Consider the following 21,603-nt stretch of genomic DNA (forward strand, 5'->3'; position numbering starts at 1 on the left):
AACCTCCTCCTGACTGTTGTCATCCCCTAGGGACCCTCTGTCCTTTCTGGTGTCCTCTCAGCAGTACTGACTTGTAGGGTGAGCAGCAGCTTACTGTCACACAACAGCAGTGACCCTAACAGCAAGGCATGGACTCTTTTGGTGTCCTGCTACTCACAGAAGCTTTCACAGAGCTGCTCTCTGCAGAGAGCTCTTGACAGGATACAGGATGACTTGGGACCGAAGCTGAGAGGATGCACAGGTTCCCAGAAGGTGCCACAGCAGGCATGTGAGGGAAGGTCTGTGCAGGGTCATGAGGCACAGCAAGCACTCAAGATCCGACTCTACTTTATTTGTCTGGGAGGGCCCAAGGGTGAAAGGGCACAAAATGGGCCTGGGGCAGAGGAACAGAAATTGAGCCAGGTGCCCTGCCCCCCCAGAACCATGTTGCACTACTTGGGTGAGTGGAGCAATAGCACAGTCTGTCTGTCTGTCTGTCTGTCTGGGAAGATGTATTTTGGGAGGACCCCATGCTTGACTGCTCTCAGGTACCTTTGTTCATTGCTGTCCCTTCCTTCCTAGAAGAGTTTCATGCCACAGAAGAGATTTGTTTCTGCTCTTCATGTTCACCTTCTGTGTCACCCATGAGTGGCTGCCTCTTCTTCAGCTCCCGGTGGTACTTGGCCATAAGGGAGGCATAGATGCAACCATAAGCAGCTGCCACCACCATCATGATGCACACAATGCCACAAACCACCCCTGCAATGATCACAGTGCCAATAGCCCGGCGCACGCTCACAGGCCTATAACGCTGTTTCTGAGGGCATCCCACACTGGGCTCCACTTCTGTTTCTGGGCCCGATTTAGATTTAGGAGGAGTTGGGCTTCCTTTAGTGCAGGGTGGGCCAGTATTGTCCAGCACTGTAGAGCTGTTCTCATCATCCAGTTGGGAGCAGTAGTTAAACATCTCCATGGGCACCATTCGCATATCCTTCCCTTTCAGCTCCTTGGGCAGGGTACATGCCAGCTGGTCGATTTTCCCACCTGTCCCAATAGAGATAATAGGAGTAAACCACAGCTTCATCCCCATACAGTGACAGCAGAGCTAGATCCTCTGGTGGATTAAGTTCCTATGGCTCTATTCACATCTGCTAAACATTTGCCCTGCAAAAGTCAGCATTGTGATTAACGAGTGGGGAACTGCTTTGTTATAGCAGTGGGGCCATAAAATCCAGTCCCTCATGTGTGAATGCACTCCTGAGCAGAGAGAGTATTCATGAGAGCCTGTCAGATACTCAGTGCTTGTCCAAGGTGGAGGGAGGGAGGAATGGCTCCACCTCCATGCACTGGGCAGAAGGAGCACATGTATTATCCTTTAAAATGATTGTTTTGCCTAACTTGGAGACATTTTGCGTAGAATGGTTTGGATTGGAAAGGACCTTAAGATATCTAGTTTCAATCCCTTGCCATGGGCAGGGACACCTTCTACTTGACTAGGTTGCTCAAGGCCCTGTCCAGCCTGGACATTTCCAGGAATAGGGCATCCACAGCTTCCTTGGGCAACCTGTTCCAGTGTCTTACCACCCTCATGGTAAAGAATTTCTTCCTTATATCCAGTCTAAATCTCCCCTTTTCAAGTTTGAGTGGTTAGCCCTCCACAGCTGGAACAGTTTTAACCATGGCAGCTGGCTTATATGTTTCTGCCTAGGTTGGATTTGACAGTAGAGAGCTCATGGTACATGATATCTTTATAGACATCTTTCAGGCCAAGACATGAAAGCCCTCTGAAACCATCTATTAAATAAGCCTCATACTGTTTAGTGAGTTATATAAGTGTCAGTAGAACCATTTTAGATGAGGAGAAATTAAAGCAAAAAGATAGGACCAGGGTGTATCTTCTCCAAATAACAGCAGACCCATCTTTGAACAACTAATCCATCCCCTCTCTGTGAAAATAATGACAGATGTTGAAACAAATGCTTGAGCAAGTTCGGGTAATTTCTTTGTAAGGGGAAATAAAAGCAACATTAACTCCATGTGCTTTTCATTGACTCTGTGATTTGAGAGTCAAGAAACAAAACGAACCAAAAAGAAAAATTAAGAGGAAAGTGGCACTCGTACGCTGGTTTGATTCTGCTAATACAAATGCATATTTCAGAATGCAGTGTAGCCATAGGCATAGATAATCTCTTTGCAGCATGGCTGTGATCAGCAGAGATGTGACAGCTATCCGCATGATTTGAGACCCTTTCCTACTCACTGGCTCCAGTGACAGAAGGTCAGGCCTTCGATCATCATTCCTGTATAATGTGCCATCTTTCTTTGAGTCACAGCTCCTGAAAAATTGTCATCCCATCAGCTTTCCTGCTAAGTGATATGTACCTTTCCAGCCTTCCATATCTCAAGAAAAAAAAAATGGAAAAACAAACTTGTCAAGAGCTGCTTAGTTTGAAATAATTTTATAGCCAGTCTGACTTGGGGCCTGGCTTGTTACTAAGAGCTTTAGTTTGGGTTTCCCAATATTAGTTGCAGTATTTTTCCAAGTGGCACTGTTTCCTATGGGTCTTCTGTTGAACGCAAACCTGATTCTTTACAGCCAAATCTAGCTTCTAGTTCTTCTAGCTTAAGAAAGAGGACAGGATGGTTATTTTCAAGCGTGAAAAGCGTTTCTTCTCTTTAGGCAGAAAGGGTGAGGGGAGCTCATAGTCCTAACATTTTTATTTCTCTCCCAGGAAAAGAAAAAAGAAATCTTTCAGAATGGAAACAAAACAAGGAAATAGGAGATCTGGGGCTGCAGAGGGCTTCTCAGTGTGGCGGTGCTGCTATATGTAGGTGCAGTGGTGCTGAACTGTCTCAGCATTGTGGCATGGTCCTCATGCTCCTTGGCTAAGATCTGACATTCAGGTCAGCCTGACCTACCAGATGTATCTGCTCATGTTTCTTCCCTGCCTGCCTTTGTCTGCCTTTCCGTGGAAGACCCGTACTTCTGCGCTTGGCTCCCGCTGCGTGAGCACCTACCTCGATAGGAGAACCACTCCATCCAGTGCTTGAAGTCTCGGAGGTTGCAGTCACATTCCCAGGGGTTATCCCCAACTTGGAGATGCTGCAGGCTGGTTAGCGGTTCGAAGGTCACCCTGTCCAGGCTCTGCAGGCGATTGGACCTGAGAGAGAGGGAGCGGAGAGCAGGCAGGTCGTCAAAGATGCCTGAGGGTATCTGGGCCAGGCCATTGATGGAGAGGTCCAGCTGGCGCAGCAGGGCCGTGTGTTGTAGCAGGTCCTTGTCTAAGGCCCGGATGCTGTTGTTCCTCAGCTGAAGCTCCGTGAGGTTCCCCAGGTCACTGAAGATGTTCTGAGGGAGCTGGTCCAAGAAGTTGTTGGATAGATCCAGCCTCTGTAGAGCAGAGAGGTTGGAAAACACCGCTCCTGGCAGGATGCTGAGTTTGTTGTTGAGAAAGAGGAAGGTCCTGGTGTTTGTGGGGATGTCTGAAGGGATGGAGGAGAGGCCCAAGCCACTACAGTCCACTTCCAGGTTGCCACTGTTACACTTGCAGGAGGAAGGACAAGCAAAGAAGGACTCGGCAGCACACAGTGACAGCCAACAGCCAAGCACTGGTAGGCGAAAAGCAGGGGAGAGAGAGTGCATGTATTAGAACAGTGCTTTCCCATCCTCATCAACTGTCACCTTGACCACAACTATGGTTATAATATAACCCTCACAGCGTGACTCTGCTGCAATGCCCTACAGTGTAATGAGCTTCTTCACAGCTACATCCCTTTACTGGAGGCCTGTCATCATGACTTTCTTCTTAGTCTTTTTGTCATGAGCAAGAAGTAAATATCCTTCTAGTCTCATGAGGAAGTTAAAATGGTGCACACCAAAAGAATTTGCTGCTATGTACTAGAGCACTGGAACCTGTCAGAGGAGAATGGAGTAGAGAGTGGTGGGAGCCTCACCTCTGATAAAATACAGCTCTTTCCAAACAGTCAGGGTTGAGAGGGAAGGGACTGGTATATATTTAAGAAGCTCTATTTTTACAGAAATAGACATGTTAATGAAAATCTTTTCAGAAAAATGAAAACAAAACAACCTACATTTCAGTTGTGCTCCTGTGCTTTTTGTATCCTAATCCTTGTGATAGATCAGGCTTATGTCTAAGTTAGCCTCTAAATCAGGGTATCATTTGCTTTCCATATCCACAGTGTATTGTGTGGACCTTGTGGCAAAAGACTTTTTTATGAATTAAATTACACTACAAAGGTATGACGAATAAAGCTGTTAAAAGGTAACAAGGAAACCCTAAACCACTGGACACCTGGTACTTGACATTGCTCTCAAAACAGTTTCTGAATCCCATAGCGATACCCCCACATCTGCCTCCTCTGACCAAAATTTCCTATAGCAATGAAGATGAGGAAGAAAAGTGTAGGTCGGTAGTTGAAGAAAGGGGTTTTAGGAAAAAGGTTAGCACACCCCCTTTTGCCTGCACTGTCCCAAAAGGAAGGTCAGATAACGTACAAACCAGCATATTGTAGAGCTGTTGTGGATCAGCATTCCAGATGCGGGTCCAGATCCTATGGATGGTGTCAGGGCACTAGTTACCAATCCTCTTTGTGAGCCGGTGGCTTCTAAAACTCTCATTTCTGTGGCAAAGACGCACCAGCAACAGGGAAGCAAGCTTTGTGCTTCCTGTCATTGGAGGAGTGGGAGTTATGTTTAAGCAGACTATGTAAAACATTTGCATCCTTCATCTTAATTCCTTTTGTGGAATTGAGATTAGTTTCTCAATGTGGGAAGCAAATTCAGCTCCCTTGCTGCTTTTCAAGGTGACAAGTTTGAACATTTGACTAAAGCTGAAGCAGGTTTGTTTGTACGTCATGCCCTGTCCTCTCCCTTTCTCACTTTCCTTCAGAGAAGGCAATTGCTTGGGGCTGGTAGAGTCTTTTTAGGGATGAACGGTAGCTGAAGTGGATGCATTTATTTTCCCTCCATTCTTTCTTGGACTGGAAACCAGATTCTTCTGTCCTAGTCTTTTTCCAAAGACCCAGCAAGCAGGTGTTTTGTTTCTTAACCCCAAAGGAATTGTGAAAGGACTGCCATAGGAGAGGGAGCCACTGGAGAGCTTCTGAAGAAGCTGTGCCTGGATCAGCCATGCTCTTCCTCTCTTCCATCACACCACTCTCTAGTCTAACCCGTAGCCCATTTTTTTATATTGTCTTGGCATCTGTCAGCAATGCTGCTTTCATACTCAAACCATGTCATCCTGCATGGGGCCTTTTCATGTTCCCAATGGTCCTTGTGAGAATCGGCAGATTTGTGGACTGGTAGCCTAAGGAGAACTACATAGTCTGGATCCTAAGCTATATAACACAGAACCAGAAAGATGATCAAAGGACTGGGAAGAGTGCCACGTGGGGAAAGGCTGAAAGAACTGGGTTTGTTCAGCCTAGAGAAGAGAAGGCTCAGGGGAGCCCTTATCACCATGTTCCAGGATTTAAAAGGCAGCTACAAAGAAGGTGGAGACTCCTCTTTTACAAGGAGTCCCATGGAAAAGCTGAGGGGTCATGGGCACAAGCTACTCCTGGGAAGATTCCAATTGGAGGCAAGAGGAATATTTTTCACAATGAGAACAGTCAGCCATTGGAATAATCTCCCCAGGGAAGGTGTGAATTCCCAGCGTTGGACACATTTAAGATTTGGCTGGTCAGAGTGTTGGGACATAGAATCTAGGTCATGCTTTGCTTAAAAAGGCTGGACCAGATGATCCTTGAGGTCCCTTCCAACATGGTATTCTGTGATTATGTGATGACTTCATTAAGGACCAGGGGATAAGTGTTCAGAGAGACAATCTCAGCTCTTTTGTATTTCATCCATCTTTCACAATTCCTTCAAGAATTTTTTTGTCCTGTAGTTGAGATCTCAGGTGTACTTCAGCCCAGGCTGTGCCAATTTGTGTGCTGTTTTAATGGTAATTGTGGATCCTTATGATGAAATACAAAAGAAATCTTTACCTTGAGCACCTGTGTGCTTTCTTATTATGCAAAGGTGGGGGTCAACAGCAAAGATTACCATGAAAGCCGATCATAGCCTGTGGACTGGTGCAGTGCAGGTACTGGCTGGCTGGATGATACTTAATTCCATTCAGAATACATTGCGCTCTTGTAAGGAGAGAATTAAAAGAATGGGAGCTAGAGTGGGGAAGGGAGAGAGCCGTGAGTCACTCAAGTGACCCTCTCTTTTCCTGGATGCTTAACAAAAGTACAGTATTAATAATAGATTGACAGCTGTGATGATGAGATAACACTTAGCTGCTTTGTACACCAAGAAAGGCAAGAGCAGACTGTGTGTAATGCTATACAGGTGGCATTCTGTTCAGGCCTTATCTCTGAAAATGCCTACCCGCCACCAGCCCCAACTGGGTGGGTGTGGGGTTCCACCAGTATGGATGCTGGCAGCGGCTGGTAGGAACAAAGTCTCAGTCAGCTGGCTGCGGTTATGTTCAGAATCTGATTTATGCCAAGTTTCTGCAGCCATGTAGGATATGCCAAAAATGTCTTGTTGTTGCCCATATATTGCTCTGTGTGCTTGGAAATATTTAACTAAAATCATAGAGGGGAGAAGGTCTGATTTCATTTTCAGTCCCTGCAAGAGGTGCATCCACTAGTATGTGAGTTGAGACCAAGGAATTCATCACACTGGTTAGGATGAATCTCTATGGGGAAGAAAGGCAGGGAAACAATAGACAGAACTTGACACTCTCCCAGCCCTACATAAGGATGAGTAGCATGTGTTCTTGTGTTAGGGGAAGATGAAGTTACTTTGTGGGGTGTTTGGTGACCAGTAAGTGACAGAAAGCTGATCTAGGTATATCAGATTAAGTCAAGACTCAGTAGCATTAATTTTAAATAATTTATACAGCAGTCTAGTCTGTAAAGATGGATTACAAAGATGACTGTTTTCTGGAGAAGGAAGTCATTTCCCCAGCTTCCTACAGTGGCAGCCCCAAATTTGATCAGGGGGACAGGAACAAGAGAAACCAGAGACCTGCTTGGCACTTAGGCATGTAATAGTGATGGACTCTAAGTGCTCCTTTTCCTCTGCTGTGGTCCACAGATGCTTCTGGGAACTGAAGGTACACTCCTAGAAGCCTCACATCACCATAGGCATCTCTGCTCTGCACTCAGGGATGCTGTAGCAGATGCCCCAGTCTACTGGGAAGATGCCGAGGCTGAACTTTTACAGTTTAATGTAAAAGAGATCTTCTTTGTTTACTCTTTGATTTTCACTGCATGTGGCAGTGCCCAGTAGGAGAATTCTGCATTTGCATCCCGTGTTCCTTCTAAAATCTGTCATGACTTCTGCTGTAAATTGCTGGGAGCCTTGCCCAGCAGCCTATATATATATATTTATATATATATATATACATATTCCTACCACAGAGAGGGGTCTGCAGCTCACAGGATGCCAATCTGAGAAATGCTCGGGGTGGCTCTTTGTGCAGTGGTATCTGTTTCTTACCTGCCAGGCCCACTGGAATTCAGCAATCATCACTTGCTGTCCCACTTTAAGCCCATCTTCAGCTTTAGAGTCTCGCTCTCCCTCCCACCTAGCCTGGCCTCTAAAGGAATCAGGAATTAGTTCAAACATCTCCATTCTTAGCTGTCCCTCTCCCCTATTCTTAACCCTGATGTGACCTATTTTCTTTCCACTCCTTTGACAAACAGGATCATTGTACTTAGTACCTGAGTAGGCATTACTTACAACAAGCCTCTTGCCACCTCATGAGGAACCTGCTCCTCCACCTGTGGCCAGCAGTTGTAGGCAGCATTGTTGTCTTCTCCAGCGTGTCTTCACATCCACCAGCCAGCCTGGCACACAGCCCCAAAGAGAGGAGGAATGACCTTGTATCCTGCCTGCCAGGTCCTGGAGGGGCAGAGCAGAAGAGTGGGTGAGACTAAGTTGCCTGGGCACAAGACACAGGGCTGGGCTGAGTTTTGTCCTTTCTCCACCCCAGCTAGAGTTTTGCCTCTAAGGAATCAGCTCCATTTTGGAGGAGAGATGGAGGATGTTTCAGGAGGCACAGCTTGGCAAAGACACAATGTTAATTCACTTTGAACCTCACAGTGCAGAAATACGGCCTGATTCACCTTAGTGCCGAAGAGACAAGCCCGTGTTTGAGTAGCCTGCTATGGTAGCTGCATTAGCCACACACTCAAGGTTAACCTGCTGAATTGCTGAGCTGACCCTATCAGGGCAGCAGACTCCAGCTCACTCCCTCTTGCCTCCACACAGGTGGTACAACCTGTCCATCCCCTCCCTGATGCAGAGCTCAGGCTCACTGGGGTCTGGGTACCAGTGGCTGCCAAGCCACTTCTCCGCTGCCCTGTATTTCCTACTAGCACTTCCTTTCTGTTTGAAGGTAAAATGGATGTGGTGGCTGGAGCAGGGCTGAGCAGAGCGCAGCTTCAGCTTGAGGATTTCGACACTAGCAACTGCAGGAGCTAAAGAGCAAGTGAGGGAGCCTCAAAGGAGAAGGGAGTACCTGGGGCAGGGGAGACTGAGTGGGAGTGTTGAAAAGAGAGGAATTGCATCTTAATTAGGAAAAGGAAAAATGCTCAGACTAATTAGAAACCCAAAGACCATAAACTCTCCCCTGACAATATCTGACTGACAACAAGTTCCAACTTCCCTCCCACTTCCTTTTTGGATACAGGCAAGCAGGAAAAAGGGAAACACCACGGACCTTCCTGTCCCCCTGCTTGCTCTCAGATATGCCACCCACAGTCACAGCAGCAGTTGGATGGACACGTTTCAACCAGGGTACAGAAATACATAATCCTCCACCCTCTCTGAGGGGCTCTGACAACATCCACAGCCGTTATTTTAGCTGGGTGCAGCACTCCCACTGGGACACCCTCCCCACACACGTGCCAGCTGCTTCCCCTCCCCCAGGCTCCCAGGAATGATTTATTTTATATGGGAAAGTAAACCACTAGGAAATATTTAAATTAGCATCTTGATGAGAAAGATGAGCAGGATCGGTGCCTGGACTAGTACGTTCTGCAAAGCTATTTAGATCATTTACCCAAATGCCAATGCACCAAATAGATGAATACCCCTTACAGAACCAAAACCACTCGCTGCAGCCCCCTATTCCCCAAACTGAGCTTAAGCCCTTTCCCTGCAGTCCCCACTGAAGGAGAAGCCACAGCAAATAGCTGTCCCCATTCGCCGCTTGCATTCACCCTGGCTGAGAAGGAGACTTTCAGCCTCCCTCATATCAATGTCTCCATCCTAAATGCCACCCCTGAAGTCTCCTGTCCCCATCAGCAGCGACAAGGATGAAAAGCCACAAGCACTTACCTGAAGGGGCTCTGCCCACAGCCACTTCCACCCGACTCCCCAGGCACTGCCCAGTTACTGCCTCTTCCTTTCCTTTCCCTTCCCTCCTTGACTTTCACTCCCGGCAGCAGGCTTTCCGTGTGCTCTATTTAACTCCCTACAGCACAGGAATAAACGGCAGACTTAAGCTGACAGCCACAGAGCCTTATCTGCCTGCTGGATAGCGGGAGCCGATCAGCTCCAAATCCCATTGCCGAACGATCGAGTCCTCACTATCAGCATCAGGGGCTGCCTGCCACACTCTGCCTTTCCCTCTTCCCCACCTTCACTCCATTTAACTTTGTCAGGGTTATAGATAGCTCTGTTCCTTGCGCTCTTGCCTTTTGGCTCTGTTTTGTAACACCCCATCTGTATCAGCTGGCTCAGCTCCAATCAGGGGGGGCTACGCTTTTTTTTCTTTTAAAAGGAAAAAAAACTGCTTCCTTAGGTGCTTTGTGACACGGCTTCCATCCGTGGTCTCCCCTCAGCCCAGGTCCCTGCTTATGCCAGGTGCTGGTGTCTCCCCAACCCCTCTCGCTGCTCTGTGCGGTCCAGCCACGCCATCCCCAGGAAACAGTTTGGGGCTGAAAGCAGGATGGGCATACCCAGGTGTGAGGATGGGGTCAGGGTTTCTACCCCTAGCTCCTGCTCTGCCAGAGCAAGTCCAGATCTTGCAGTCATTTGTGGCACCTCACGGGCGCCTCTTTCTCTGAGGCAGCGCCAAGGCTCAAGCACAGAGTGCAGGGTGGGAGGAGCAGCCGTGTATAAATAAGCCCTTTCCCTATGTTTAGAATTTATTACAGTGCATAGTGATTAACACCTGTTCAGGCTTTACTGCTGTCTCTTGCGCTGCAACATGCACAAAGATGGAGGCGCCTTGATAAACCCAAGATAATTTTAAAAGCATGTCACAAAAATACATCACTCCTGCCCCACACAGATAGCAGCCACACTTTGTGCACTCATACATGTTTCTGAGACTTAAACACAACTATCTTCATGTATGTATGCAGATATAGTCACCAGTCTAACTTATGTTTACAAATGTGTGCACAGTTGGGCATGCACATGTGCTGAGGGCTCTTCTGTAACCTTGTGTTTATCAACATCCACGTCTTGCACAGAACTGCCTGCTTCTCCATGCATAGCACATGCTCAGGTGGCAGCGCAGTAGATTCGGAATAGGTAGAGGCTCCTGGCTGCCAAAGTACAAGGGGCAATGAGCTTCTGCATTACACCTTGACGTAGTATGTTTATGGAGAAATTTTAATTCCCAGGATCCAAAAACACCCCAGTTTCTCTTACGCATCTATTGACCATAATCACATTAGACCTTTAGTAATTACTATTCTGCAGCCAGGAGAGAGCAAGGTGGTGGAGAGGATTTCTGAGTTTATTTTTCAGAGGGTTTTTTTGCTGATTTGTCTTGAATTCTGACTTAATTAGCTGGTTTACTGTGGCCCAAGAGGTGCCCAGGCCAGCTGTGCTCACTGCCAATGCAGCACTGGGAACCCAGTAGTCCTGGGGCAACTAGCATCTGACCACACCTCAAGGCTCTTCAAGCACCACCAAATCTGTCTGGCTGCTTTTAGCCTGTCAGTCAGGGACTTTTCCAGCAGTGAGGACTCTGCCAGACCTGGGAGTGCCCCCCATACACCCCCAGCCCAAGGGGAGAAGCACTGAACTAGCATGTCATTGCCTGGGTTTTGGGGGCTCAAGGCTGATCAGCATTGCTGCAGCTCTGAATACTCTGAAGTCACTCAAGGGCTCCACAAATCAGGCATTAGTCTTTCTTCTGGGCATACTAGATAGTTCCTTCTCCCTGGAGCAACACATCAGCTGAATGCCGTGTCACAAGGTTCATGGTATCCAGAGCTTTCTTCCACATGCTTGGAGTTAAGTCTCTTTTCCAGATTCTGGAGAAAGGAACAGAGTAGCCTGTGGGGCTGGTGGTAGACTTTTCTTTTTGCTGTTTGATATAGGACAGTAGAAGACAACTTGTATAGTTTCAGCTCAAAGCAACAGAATGAGATCATCCATTTCTGGCCCATGGTCTCCAGTGGCCAAAAATACACTGAGCTGAAGTGCCACTTGGACATTTGGCCTGCTGTCAGACTCTAGAGGACTCTCTAATGAGGATTCCCCTAATTAGCTTGAACAGGAAACTTTACTGCTGGGGAGGAAGGGGAGATGGAGGCAGAGGATATTGTAATGACTCTGCAGCACTTGCCAGGGCATAAAAGCTACAGCAGCCACTATCCCTGTCTTGTGCTTCCATTCTCCCTGTCCAGGCACCAGTAACGTTTGCAGCGACAATCTAAAGCCTTAGCTTTCATAAATAGGGTCCCAAGGATCATGCTATGAGGGTGGGGAGGGGTTTGGTTTACTGCATCCGCATACTGCTTTCGTAACGCTTCCCAATTCTGTGGCACCTTCCATCTGCTCTAGAAATGGCTCTTACTGTAGTTGTAGGTGGTGTTATTTTGTATGTAATGATCCCCAGAAGGAAGGCTGGGGTCATAGCCTATAGTGCCTCTGTCTAGGTTGGTGGATAAAGCTATTCCATTTTCCAGACAGGGACACTGAGGCTAGAGAGACAGGTGACTGTGTCACTAGGATGAGCCATGGTCAAAAGCAGAGCTCAGCAACCTCTGCCTCTGATTATCTCTCCGAGAACTTGGCACTAACCCTTGGATCATGGCTCAGGGATCAGACTCCGTTAACAGCCTGGCTTATGAGCATTGGCGGGGCATGTGGGTGACCTATTCTACAAAAGGGTAGGTAACAGAGGCTGCAACAGATGCCAGTGATAAATTATCAGGAAGTACATGCAGACATTCATCCCTCCCCCACACTCTCCTTGCAGAATGTTGGCAAAGTCCTTTTTTGCTTTCCAATGCTGTATTACTTTAGCCTGTACCAGAAAAGCAGCAGGGTGATGGAGGGCATGGAGAACACTTCAAGGATATTACCTTTCTCCCCTCCCATTTCCTTGTTGCTTTTAGGATTCCTGTTTTATTACCATCACCCCATAATGGAGGGGGATAGTAGTACCACTGCACCCAGAGACTAAAGCATGTTGTTCTGCGTCTGTTTCTTCATGAGCCCTTTGGGGGACAAGAGTCACAGGGGGCACGGAGACACATCAGCCATGTGGTCTGATTACAGCGATTGGAAATTCATGAAGTAACCTGGCTGATGAGTCCTAGTGGGGAGTCATGCTCCTGACGGTACCCCAAATGGGCTTAGGTGGCATGGAGATGATCTTGGCCTGTTCTTGGTCCCGCAGCAGACCTAAGTCAGTTGTGCAAATCGTTGACCATGAGAGGTCACATTGTCTCAGTGGCAGCTCCTCATTTGTGGTCTAATTGGACTGCAGAAGCACCCAGAGATGGCAGCCAAGCTCATCAGAACTGTAGAAACATGGAGCATGTGTCACTGTCCCAGTGAGCTTCTAAGCTAAATAGCTGGGGGCTTCATTTCCAGCAGCTGCTGATTTATTAACACATATTCAAGATTCATTAGTGTTGTGCTGTCACAATCAGTGCAAAGCACATTTTAAATTCATACTAGAAGCTCAGCTGCAGGAGAAATGATGCCATCTGACTTGCAGTGATCAATCACAGCTAAGCAAAGCACCTCATGCAGAAAGCTTTAAAGTAGAAAGTGTGCAAAACCCACTTTGTATTGTAAGGGACTCTGCCACATTCCTGACTGGGTGTGAATAAAACCTCACCCTGTTTCTGGGATGCGAAGAGGTCAAATATCTTCTGATCTTTGGAAGAACAATGTGTAGGCACCTCTGAAATGCAAATGTGATTGTTGTTAAAAGATGTTCCATCCGCAAGCCCTCTTCAAGAAAGATCAGCTTTATTCCCATTTTTTGGAGGGGTAAACTGTCATAGAGGTAAAAATGGCTGCTGAGTTTGGCTGGCTGAAATTTCAGCTGCCTAGCTTTTCATACTTCTTCAAGAGCTCACATTAGTTCCTCACTCAGGATTTTTGAAGCCATCAACTGTGGTGCTTGGGCTGGATCACTTGGGCTTCCAAATGCTCTCCTGTCCAGCAGAGATGATTTGTAGGGCTTTCCAAAGTAACACAGAATAAAGGAGATTTGCCCAGGCTTTCCCAAAGTTTCCTGACAGGCCTGTGGCAAAATCAGGAGAGAAGCCAGGTTTCTTGATTCTTCATCCTCTACCATTATTTTCATCCCAAGCCTTACCAATGCATGATAATGAGACTGGGAGATGTTGGAGGGGCTGGAAATACTATGGGCATCAGGCATCATCAAACCCTCTGAGAAAACACAGAGCTGCTGAAGGGGAGCCAGGGTGGATATCACTGATGGGAAAGACCCAGATTGCTGTGGAGAAGTGGGATTCCTTGGGAAGCTGTGGAAGCAGGTGGGGAGACTGGGATATCCAGCACGGGAGTGACAGGAAAGTCCCAGTGCAGTGAGAGTGTGGCATATGGAGGAGGCCCAGAGCAGCAGCAGGAGGAGAGCTGAGGGGGCAGTTGACAGGAAGAAATCCAGCCATGTGTGTGCCAGCATCTTCTCCGAGTATTATCGAATGCAACAGACCACGTGCGTGTTTCCTCCATGCAAAACAGAGGCAGCTGAGAAGGGAAGCGGGTGAGGGAGTGGGAGAGGGGCTCAGAGGAGGGACACGTGAGCTGGCTACCCAGTTTCCTTCTGTTTTTCTTGTCACAGAGTGATGTTTTTGTTCTTCTCACACTGTTGGCAAAAATTGGTAACCGAGTGAGATGTGGAGGGGGGTTCTACATGAAGGCTGAGATAACATTTTCTGATCCAGCCAGGAACAGTTGGTTGTGGGTGGTGGCTTGTCACCAGCCCTGCCAATTCTAATCCAGATCCCAGTTTTCGTCTTTCTCTCAGCTGTGGAGTGAAGAGCCTTCTCTACAACTTTAATTTCCTACAGGGGTTAATCCCATGGTCAGTAGTAGCTCAGGCCTTTAATCCTTGCACGCAGCCTCTCGACAGAAGGACTGTGGCCACTCCTGACACAGCATGCCTGGGGGAGGAACCCTTCTGCTCCCAGTTCCTCCTTTACACCCCACGAGCATCCTTCACTGTCATGTAACATGCTGCTCCTACCCTCCTGACAGGCCTGCCCTGGGGGTGTGGGTGAGTGGCACAACCCAGGGAGAGCGCCAGGCAGCTTAGTAGGAGAATCCCAATTCTGTGATTCTCATTCCCCTCCCCAGCCTACACACAGGTATTTTCCGCAGTTAGTTGGATGGTGCTCTGAATCCCGAAGTAATCTCTTTCATAAGTGGGTGTTGTTCAAGAAGAAGGGTATGTATAAGCCCACATTTGTGAAGGACTCTCTGAGGGCTCAGAAATTTGGGCATGACCCAGTACCTTCCCTGGGTCTCTTATTAGGGGCAAAGGGTGCAGCAGATCCATAAGAGGGAAGGTGCCAGCCTGTCTGAGATACATTTACATGGACAGAGTAGTAGATGGAGGTGCATCAGTTTAGCAGCAAGATAGGAAAATATAAGGGCTTTTTATCAATATAGCTCTCAGTTCACAGTTCTGTCCCCAGAGTGCTAGGCCAGACATCTATCAGACAGCACAGCCAGACTGCCAAATCAAGAGGCTTCCAGATCAATACCAAGAAACTCCTGTCACATCTTATGGGAGCCAAGGCACTTCAGCCATAAGCCTTTCTCCTTTTGCTCCCTTATTCCTAGAATCAGGAGAGCTTCTGCAAGCTCCCATGCGCAGAAAATGTCCCACACCTGCTTGTTTGCCATCATTCATGTCTGCATTAGCCAAAGAACTGGCTTTGCCTTTTTTCATAGCCTCTATTCTGAAATACACCAGGACTCCAAGCTCACTAGCATTCCTAGTGCTTGACTCTTGTTACTTTTGCTTCTGGTGGAGAAGCCGACGTGATGGAGAACTGCTGCCACCTAAGCTGCTGAGAAGGAGAGTTCCTCCCCGTCTTCCTCACCCAGCACTTTGGCTATGCTTCTCTGGCTGCCAGCCTCTCAGAATGAGACCATTGGCTGCAAGGGTAGTGGCTTGCCACTTTAGCAGTTGGAGCAGGAGGAGAGAGAGGAGGTAGAACAAACAGTGGGTCAAAGGAAGAACATCATTACTATCTCACCTCACAGTTCTGTGCCCTGGGCGTGTACACAGGGGCAGGGATCATCCATGCATGCATAGCAGGGTGGGAAGAGCACAACATGCTAGAACTAAATCCTCTCTGCTCTTGTCATAAGGGGATCAGTGACCTAGCACACACACAGCTCCTGGCAAACCTCCCAAGGAAAGGCTGACTGTTGTTGTTCACACACGGTGCATTTATACCGGACTCTGAAGGAGACCTTTTTCTGCCTTAGTGAGTTGCATAGGTCTGCTTGATTGTCGCTGCAGTTCTCTTCTGCTTCCCCATCACCCCACTATCACCTTCCCAGAGTATCCAAGAGGGGCTTCCCTGCAAAGTCCACACAAACTTCATGAGGTCCAGGCCTGAAGCTCCAGGGGTGCCTGAGGCTGTCTGGAACATATTTATACTCTTTACAAGCTGGGAACATTGCCCGTAGCTCAACAAGATGTGGTGACACTCTCACAACCCAGACCTCCAGCCAAGATCCTTGCATGCATCTGGGTTCGCAAACAGATCATAGCCTCATGCTGCAGAGCTTGTGAGGCTGGGGAAGGTCTTCAAAACTGATGTGACTTTAGTTGACTGGAAGGTTTGTAGCCACAGAAGAGAAGGCAATATTCACATCCCATCAAAATCAATGCAAGTAGTGTGGGGAGCAAGGCCCACCTGCAGCCCCTCTACCACCAACAGGTACCTTGCAGCAAAATCACAGCAGCAGCATGCCCTGCTTTGAGGAGCACCAGCAGCAGAGAGCTTCACCAGGAGTGGAAAGAGAGCCCAAGTTGCTTCTAACATCTCCAGACTCAGTATGTGGTCCTACTATTTTATTCCTTGTGTGACAGCATGGTCCATGGGGAAGGAAACTTCCCAGTCTCCTTGAAGTGAGGAGGAGCGTGATAGCAGGGCCTGTCTTTAAAGTAACAGCCTTTGCCTGCAGTCGGCCATGAAGTTCAGACTTGTATGGATCAGCCGTACGTTTCTTGGTCCTTCCTATGGTTAGGTGTGGGGTGTTGCAGTGTATAAATAACAGGAAGTCTGTTGTTTTCCCATTCATAAAAGAAGAATCAAGAAGATGTCATTTTCGTTTTTAAAACCAAATTGCCATATGATAAAATCTGCCATTTGGCTTGCAAAGCCAAGCACTTAAATGTGAGTTAATACCTGCACAACCTTAATTCAGCCACTTGCATGTACACATTACAACAAAGCCTTTACTTACCTGAAAGCACTATTTCTTTTTTCCACAGGACCCTGTCCTATACTCAGTGCAAAGGGCACACCAATACTCCATCTAACAATGACGTTGTAATAAATAAGGCCATTTTTATGTGGTCGGCATTAAATATTAAACCACAGTTTTGGCACGTGGCCACGGTCTGTCCATTCCTAATTTTGCGGTGCCCAGCATGAGACCCTAGGGGCCATTTTGCAGAACTGCTGAGCATTCACAGATGCTTTCCAAAATCCTGGAAGCTTAGCCAGCAAACTGGTATGGTCTTGAGAACTCAATGGCACCAAGAGCCAAGAGACCCCAAGCTCCAGTCATGCACCTGCTGCTCCTTCCCCGTCTGGCTAAAGGGCAAGTCTTTTTTCCCTTCAAAAGCAAGGAAAACAACTATTCTGTCTGCCTTATCAGCACCATAAATTCTCTATCATCAGCTATGAGGCGACTGTAGCAGTGAGCATCTTCAGAACACCACAAGACAATGAATAATGATGTATTGCCTGCAGGGCTTGGATGGCAGGCAGTAAACAAATAAAACAGGCACACGCTTTGCAGTACTAAAAACTCAGTAACAGCCCTTTGCTTCACTCCCCAAGCAGCGTGTAGCTGGTGCCCTGAGTGAAGCAGCTTATGGAAATACAGCCTGTGATCCTACCAGTCAGGGCTGCAACCCAGTGCAGATGGCATGCTGCCCCAAATCCTGACATCTTCTGACTTTCAACTGGTTGTTTTCGTGATGTGAATAAAACTGTATTCCACATAAACCAACCCCTCGCAGGTGAAGTAACTTGACCTTCCATCTCTCCAGCCTGGAACTGAACTGGTTTATAGAAAGAAGTACTTCTTCTTGCTATTAGGATACCCTCAGCCACACAAAGCATTTTTGTGAGCCAGCATTTTGGTAAAGCCAGGAGTAAGGTATGTGTTACAAGGTATTTCCATGCGGTAGACACAGAAAAAGCCCAGGACTTCAGCTCCTTCCCACTAAGAACTGCAGTGTGTCAATGGTGTGGCACTCTGGAGCATTATCAGGAGCATCCCAGTATGGTCATTTGAATTACTGTTTGAGCCACCCAGGCTGGGACAGATGTCAAGTGGTGTAAGCAGCTGCTTGTAACCAAACATGGCAAGTAAAGGAAACTGCTTGGGCTCTCTTTTGAATCAGCAACAGGCAAGTTCTGAAGAGTCACTGAAGAACTGCCCAGAAATGCCGTCCCACAGGCTTGAGCCTGTCACTATCCTGCTCCAGCCTCTACTGAATGCCTGTCCAAGTATCCTCCTGGCCCTGTGCTGCTGCTGGTCCTCCCTGCTGCATCAAGTCACAGGTCTGTCTTCACCAGGCTTCTGTGATGCTGAGAAGCCTAGAAAATCCTTTCTGCATCAGGCTTAGAAAAGCCAGAGGAAGGGCAGGAAGCTGGAGTAGCTCATGAAGATATCCAAGCACCTTGCTAGCATGTGGCGTTCACTTTGCTGAAGGCAAGGGTAAAGCTATGATCTGGCATAAAAATTACATAAGAAGACTTCCCCCCTTTCTCTTTGCAAACAGCCCCTTTGCTCAGGATTTACCATAATTCCTCCAGCTGGGCAAGATACACTAACAGAGGCTGCACTGATGTCTGATGGGGAGACAACTCCCGCAAGCCTTCTGCTCATGTGGAATAATTCCCTTGCAAATGTTGTTTGCCAACAGCAGTTAGAGGAAGATCCACCCCCCACACCCAACAGACCTCAGCAATAAAGATCAGCAGAAAAATGATCTGCAATTCTGGAAAGGCACACACACACACACACACACACACACCCCCCGCTAGAAATGTCCCATGCTTTGTGATAGGTCCCTGTGTGCCTTTAAGGGTTCCCCAGTCTTTAAAGGGTTTCCTTCTTTAAACCCTGCAATAGCAGCTGCTCCAGCCCTTCCCCAGATGAGATCTTTATTTCTCCCCCCATCCTTGGGTGGCAGATCAGGCACTGGCAGCAGAGCAGTGATGGACCCTGCGGTTGCCACCAGGGATGCTCTGGATGTGGCACATTCAGGCTACCTGACATTCCACACAGTGGGCCTGGGGCCCGGCTCAGCCATGACCTGGTTGGAGTAACAGCTCCAAACATCCTCTCTCCCCAAACCAGGAAAGCTCCGCTTTTACATGTCTCTCTCAATTAGCATGAGATGCAGTGGCAGTAATAAACTGGGCAGGCAGAGGGAGAAGGGGGGGGCAGGCAGAATGCCCTGTATGGGATGTATGTGTGCACGTGTCTGTGCATGTGTATATAGGCACACGTGTATATATGCACACACACACTGACACATATATATCCTTATGCATAGGGGGCTTCACATCAACTCATTCAGAACCTCATTCTCCCCCTTTCCTCCCAGGCAGGACTGGAAAAGGCTGTGAAGTTTCTCTGTGCTTTTTCACCCTCACCCTCAGTGCTGTGCTTTCCTCCCAAAAGTTCAGAAAGCGCAGGGTCAGCCTGCAGGGATGCCAGAAGCAATTTGGGTCTTATTTTTGGTTCTGCTTGTGGTATGACATCCTTCACTTCATATCCTGTGGTTGTGTCTGTGAGCTTTGTGTGTGAAACTGTACATGCTCATACACACATAAAGACCCCCTCTCAGTCCTAAAGCTGCGTGCTGAGTGTGAGACCTGTTCAGTTTTGGTCTTCACTTCTCCATTTTAGGTTGTTCTTACTAAGCTGAGACCGAAATGATGCCCAGCAAAGCCACCACGGGTCAGTTGAGCGGCAGCTCATATGCTCACCCCTCTCACAGACGTAAGGAGGGGGAACAAAAGCCAAGGCTCAGGGAAGCTACCCAGTGGCCACAGGACCAAGCCTCAAAGCTGCACCTGAGCTTGTGCCATTCACAGCTGGGAGAAGTTGCTCCCAGCTGCCCGCACTGAAACCGGACTGGAACCAGTACCAGGAGCCTCTGCGGCAGGGTTGTCGTTCTGCCTCATCGGCAAGACCGCTGCCTGCCAGCCTCGCACAACCGGGACTCCTGCACTGTGCCGCCTGGCAGGCAGTGCTGCCCCTGACCACCGCTCTCCTCCCCAGGGAAGCCGGTTCCTGGGGCCAGCTCCACTGATCTCACATAGGTGGGGAGTGGGGGGGGGGATACAAAAGAGACGTCTTTACTTACCTCTCTGGGGCTGGGCTGGACCCTCCTGTGAGTACGACAGCTCTGTCAGCAAACCCGGTACAATCCCAGAGCAAATTCAGCAGAAAGTGCCTCCGTTGCCGGCTGGGCTCTCGATGGACCCTAGCTGCCAGGAGCCCCTCCTAGCCAGCCGCTCGCCACACACGGAGGGCAGAGGAACCTCACGGCGAGATGGCAGCGTGGGAAAGGAACTGTAATCCTCCGTAAATAATAAATAGGGGGAGAAGGAAAGAGAGACGGGAGAGGGAGCGACTGCGCGCAGCGAAGTGACAGCTGGGGGTACATCTGTGATGGCAGCAGCACACGCACAGGAGCGCGCACAGACAGTGCAGAGGAGTCACCCCGCCAGGCAGGCAGGGTCTGCTCCGCAATACCCACAGGAAGGAGCTCGGGAGATTCTCGTATCTCTCAACCCATCCTGAAGAAAGGGCAGTTGCTGTCAGTCCCTCTCTCCCCCTCCTCCCCTTGCCTCCATCCGTCTGCGGGAGCCAAGGGACTCATGAAGGGGTAAGGAGAGGTAGCTCCCCACAGCCCCTCGGGAGGCAGATTGGTCAGGCTCAGGTTATGAGAGGAGGCACCGAGCTGAATGCCTCCTCCCCTCCCTCCATCTCTCCCCTTCCTGGTAAATGGCTGATGACAATAAACGGAGAGAGAAAAGCACAAGGAGAAGGGACAAGCCCTGGGGTTTGTATAGGGCTGAGATGAGCAGCTGCAGTGAAGGGGAAGCAGTGGGGGAAAACACAGGGGGCCTGGGAGCAGGGCACCCCCTTCCCACCAGTGCTCCAGAGACAGTGGGGGGAGGCAGTGTGTCTGACAGAGAGACTTAACAGAGAGGTGGCCACTGCGGGCTGGTCACATCATGCCCAGCCACAGCCAGCATCCCCAGCAACTGCCGTAATGCTTCCCTCCTTGCATGCAGCATGACCCTGTGTCTGTGTCCTTGAGGAATCAGGGAAAACTTGAGGAGTGCTTGTAGGGGGTAGTTGGAATGAGGGGAATGGGTGAAAGAGAGGAGTGTTTGCACCCACAGTTCATTCCCCTGCATTTGGTGTGTGGCAGGGAGATGTGTCCAGCTTGGGGTGTGGTTACATCCACGCAGTGACAGAGGCATCCCCTGCCCTCCCTGACACAGCCTATTGGTACCATCAAATCCAACCCACTGCCTCTTTCAGGCTTCCCTCTGTGCTCTCCTGTGGGCTCCTGCAGCCACCCCAATCCCACAGATCAGACCCCTTGCTTGCCTCCGTCCAGCTTGCTGAAGACCTCTGTAGCTCGTATGTGCAAGAATTACTCTTTTGCTGATCCACCTGAACTGCCTCTTCTGTCAGGTCCAGTACTGTAAACAGGCTGCCCTTGGTTTGAGCTTTCTGTTCATTTTAAGTTGCCTGGAAGTTATTTTTTAAGTAAATTTTTTAGGGGGCTTCAAGTAAAATTTTGAGTGGGGCAGCTCCACTGCTGGCTTGAGAGGGAAAATAGGAATATTTCAGAAATAGAGAATGGGGAATGCAAATGGACAGTATGGGCAGGGCTGCTCTGCTGCTGTGGTGCTTCTTCTATTTGAATCACAGGTTTTATTTAACTACTGGACCAACTGCCATGTAAACAGGTTGTTAATGACAAGGTAAATCTTGATTAGCACTTTACAGGATGTGGCCTTGTGATTGTTATGCCTTTTTGTTGTGCATCAGGCCCAAGAGTTAAATCTTGGGGAAAGCTCCTTATG

General features: G+C 48.6%; 2 protein-coding genes across 4 annotated transcripts in view; one reads left to right on the forward strand and one right to left on the reverse strand.

The window, feature by feature from the left end:
• CACNA2D4 (calcium voltage-gated channel auxiliary subunit alpha2delta 4) overlaps positions 1–21,603 on the forward strand; it is a 127,242-nt gene that overhangs the window by 78,568 nt on the left and 27,071 nt on the right. The gene's annotated exons all lie outside the window — the stretch shown is intronic.
• On the reverse strand, positions 311–20,375 carry LRTM2 (leucine rich repeats and transmembrane domains 2). Of its 3 annotated transcripts, none has more exons than XM_057428132.1 (5): positions 19,863–20,375; positions 9,341–9,476; positions 7,739–7,900; positions 2,998–3,588; positions 311–1,023 (listed from the first exon to the last, which is right to left on the reverse strand). In XM_057428132.1, exons 3-5 carry the CDS (start codon positions 7,803–7,805, stop codon positions 569–571), a joined length of 1,113 nt encoding a protein of 370 aa, XP_057284115.1. In that variant the 5' UTR covers positions 7,806–7,900; positions 9,341–9,476; positions 19,863–20,375; the 3' UTR covers positions 311–568. The 3 variants fall into 3 exon arrangements, with proteins under 3 accessions (XP_057284115.1, XP_057284117.1, XP_057284116.1); XM_057428134.1 differs by lacking the exon at positions 19,863–20,375 and adding an exon at positions 9,964–10,087; XM_057428133.1 differs by lacking the exon at positions 9,341–9,476.

This window comes from Pezoporus wallicus, unplaced genomic scaffold, assembly GCF_028554395.1.
Source record: "Pezoporus wallicus isolate ANWC-B61680 ecotype Strahan unplaced genomic scaffold, APGP_CSIRO_Pwel_v1 contig_2908, whole genome shotgun sequence".
Taxonomy (NCBI): domain Eukaryota; kingdom Metazoa; phylum Chordata; class Aves; order Psittaciformes; family Psittacidae; genus Pezoporus; species Pezoporus wallicus.

Excerpts from the sequence above, each read along its gene's own strand:
- LRTM2 (XM_057428133.1), bottom strand. The coding sequence starts at position 7,805 with ATGCTGCCTACAACTGCTGGCCACAGGTGGAGGAGCAGGTTCCTCATG. Across the intron at positions 3,589-7,738 it reads GAGGTGGCAAGAGGCTTGTT|TGCTTGGCTGTTGGCTGTCA; the intron begins GTAAGTAATGCC and ends TTCGCCTACCAG. Across the intron at positions 1,024-2,997 it reads GGAGTGGTTCTCCTATCGAG|GTGGGAAAATCGACCAGCTG; the intron begins GTAGGTGCTCAC and ends CTATTGGGACAG.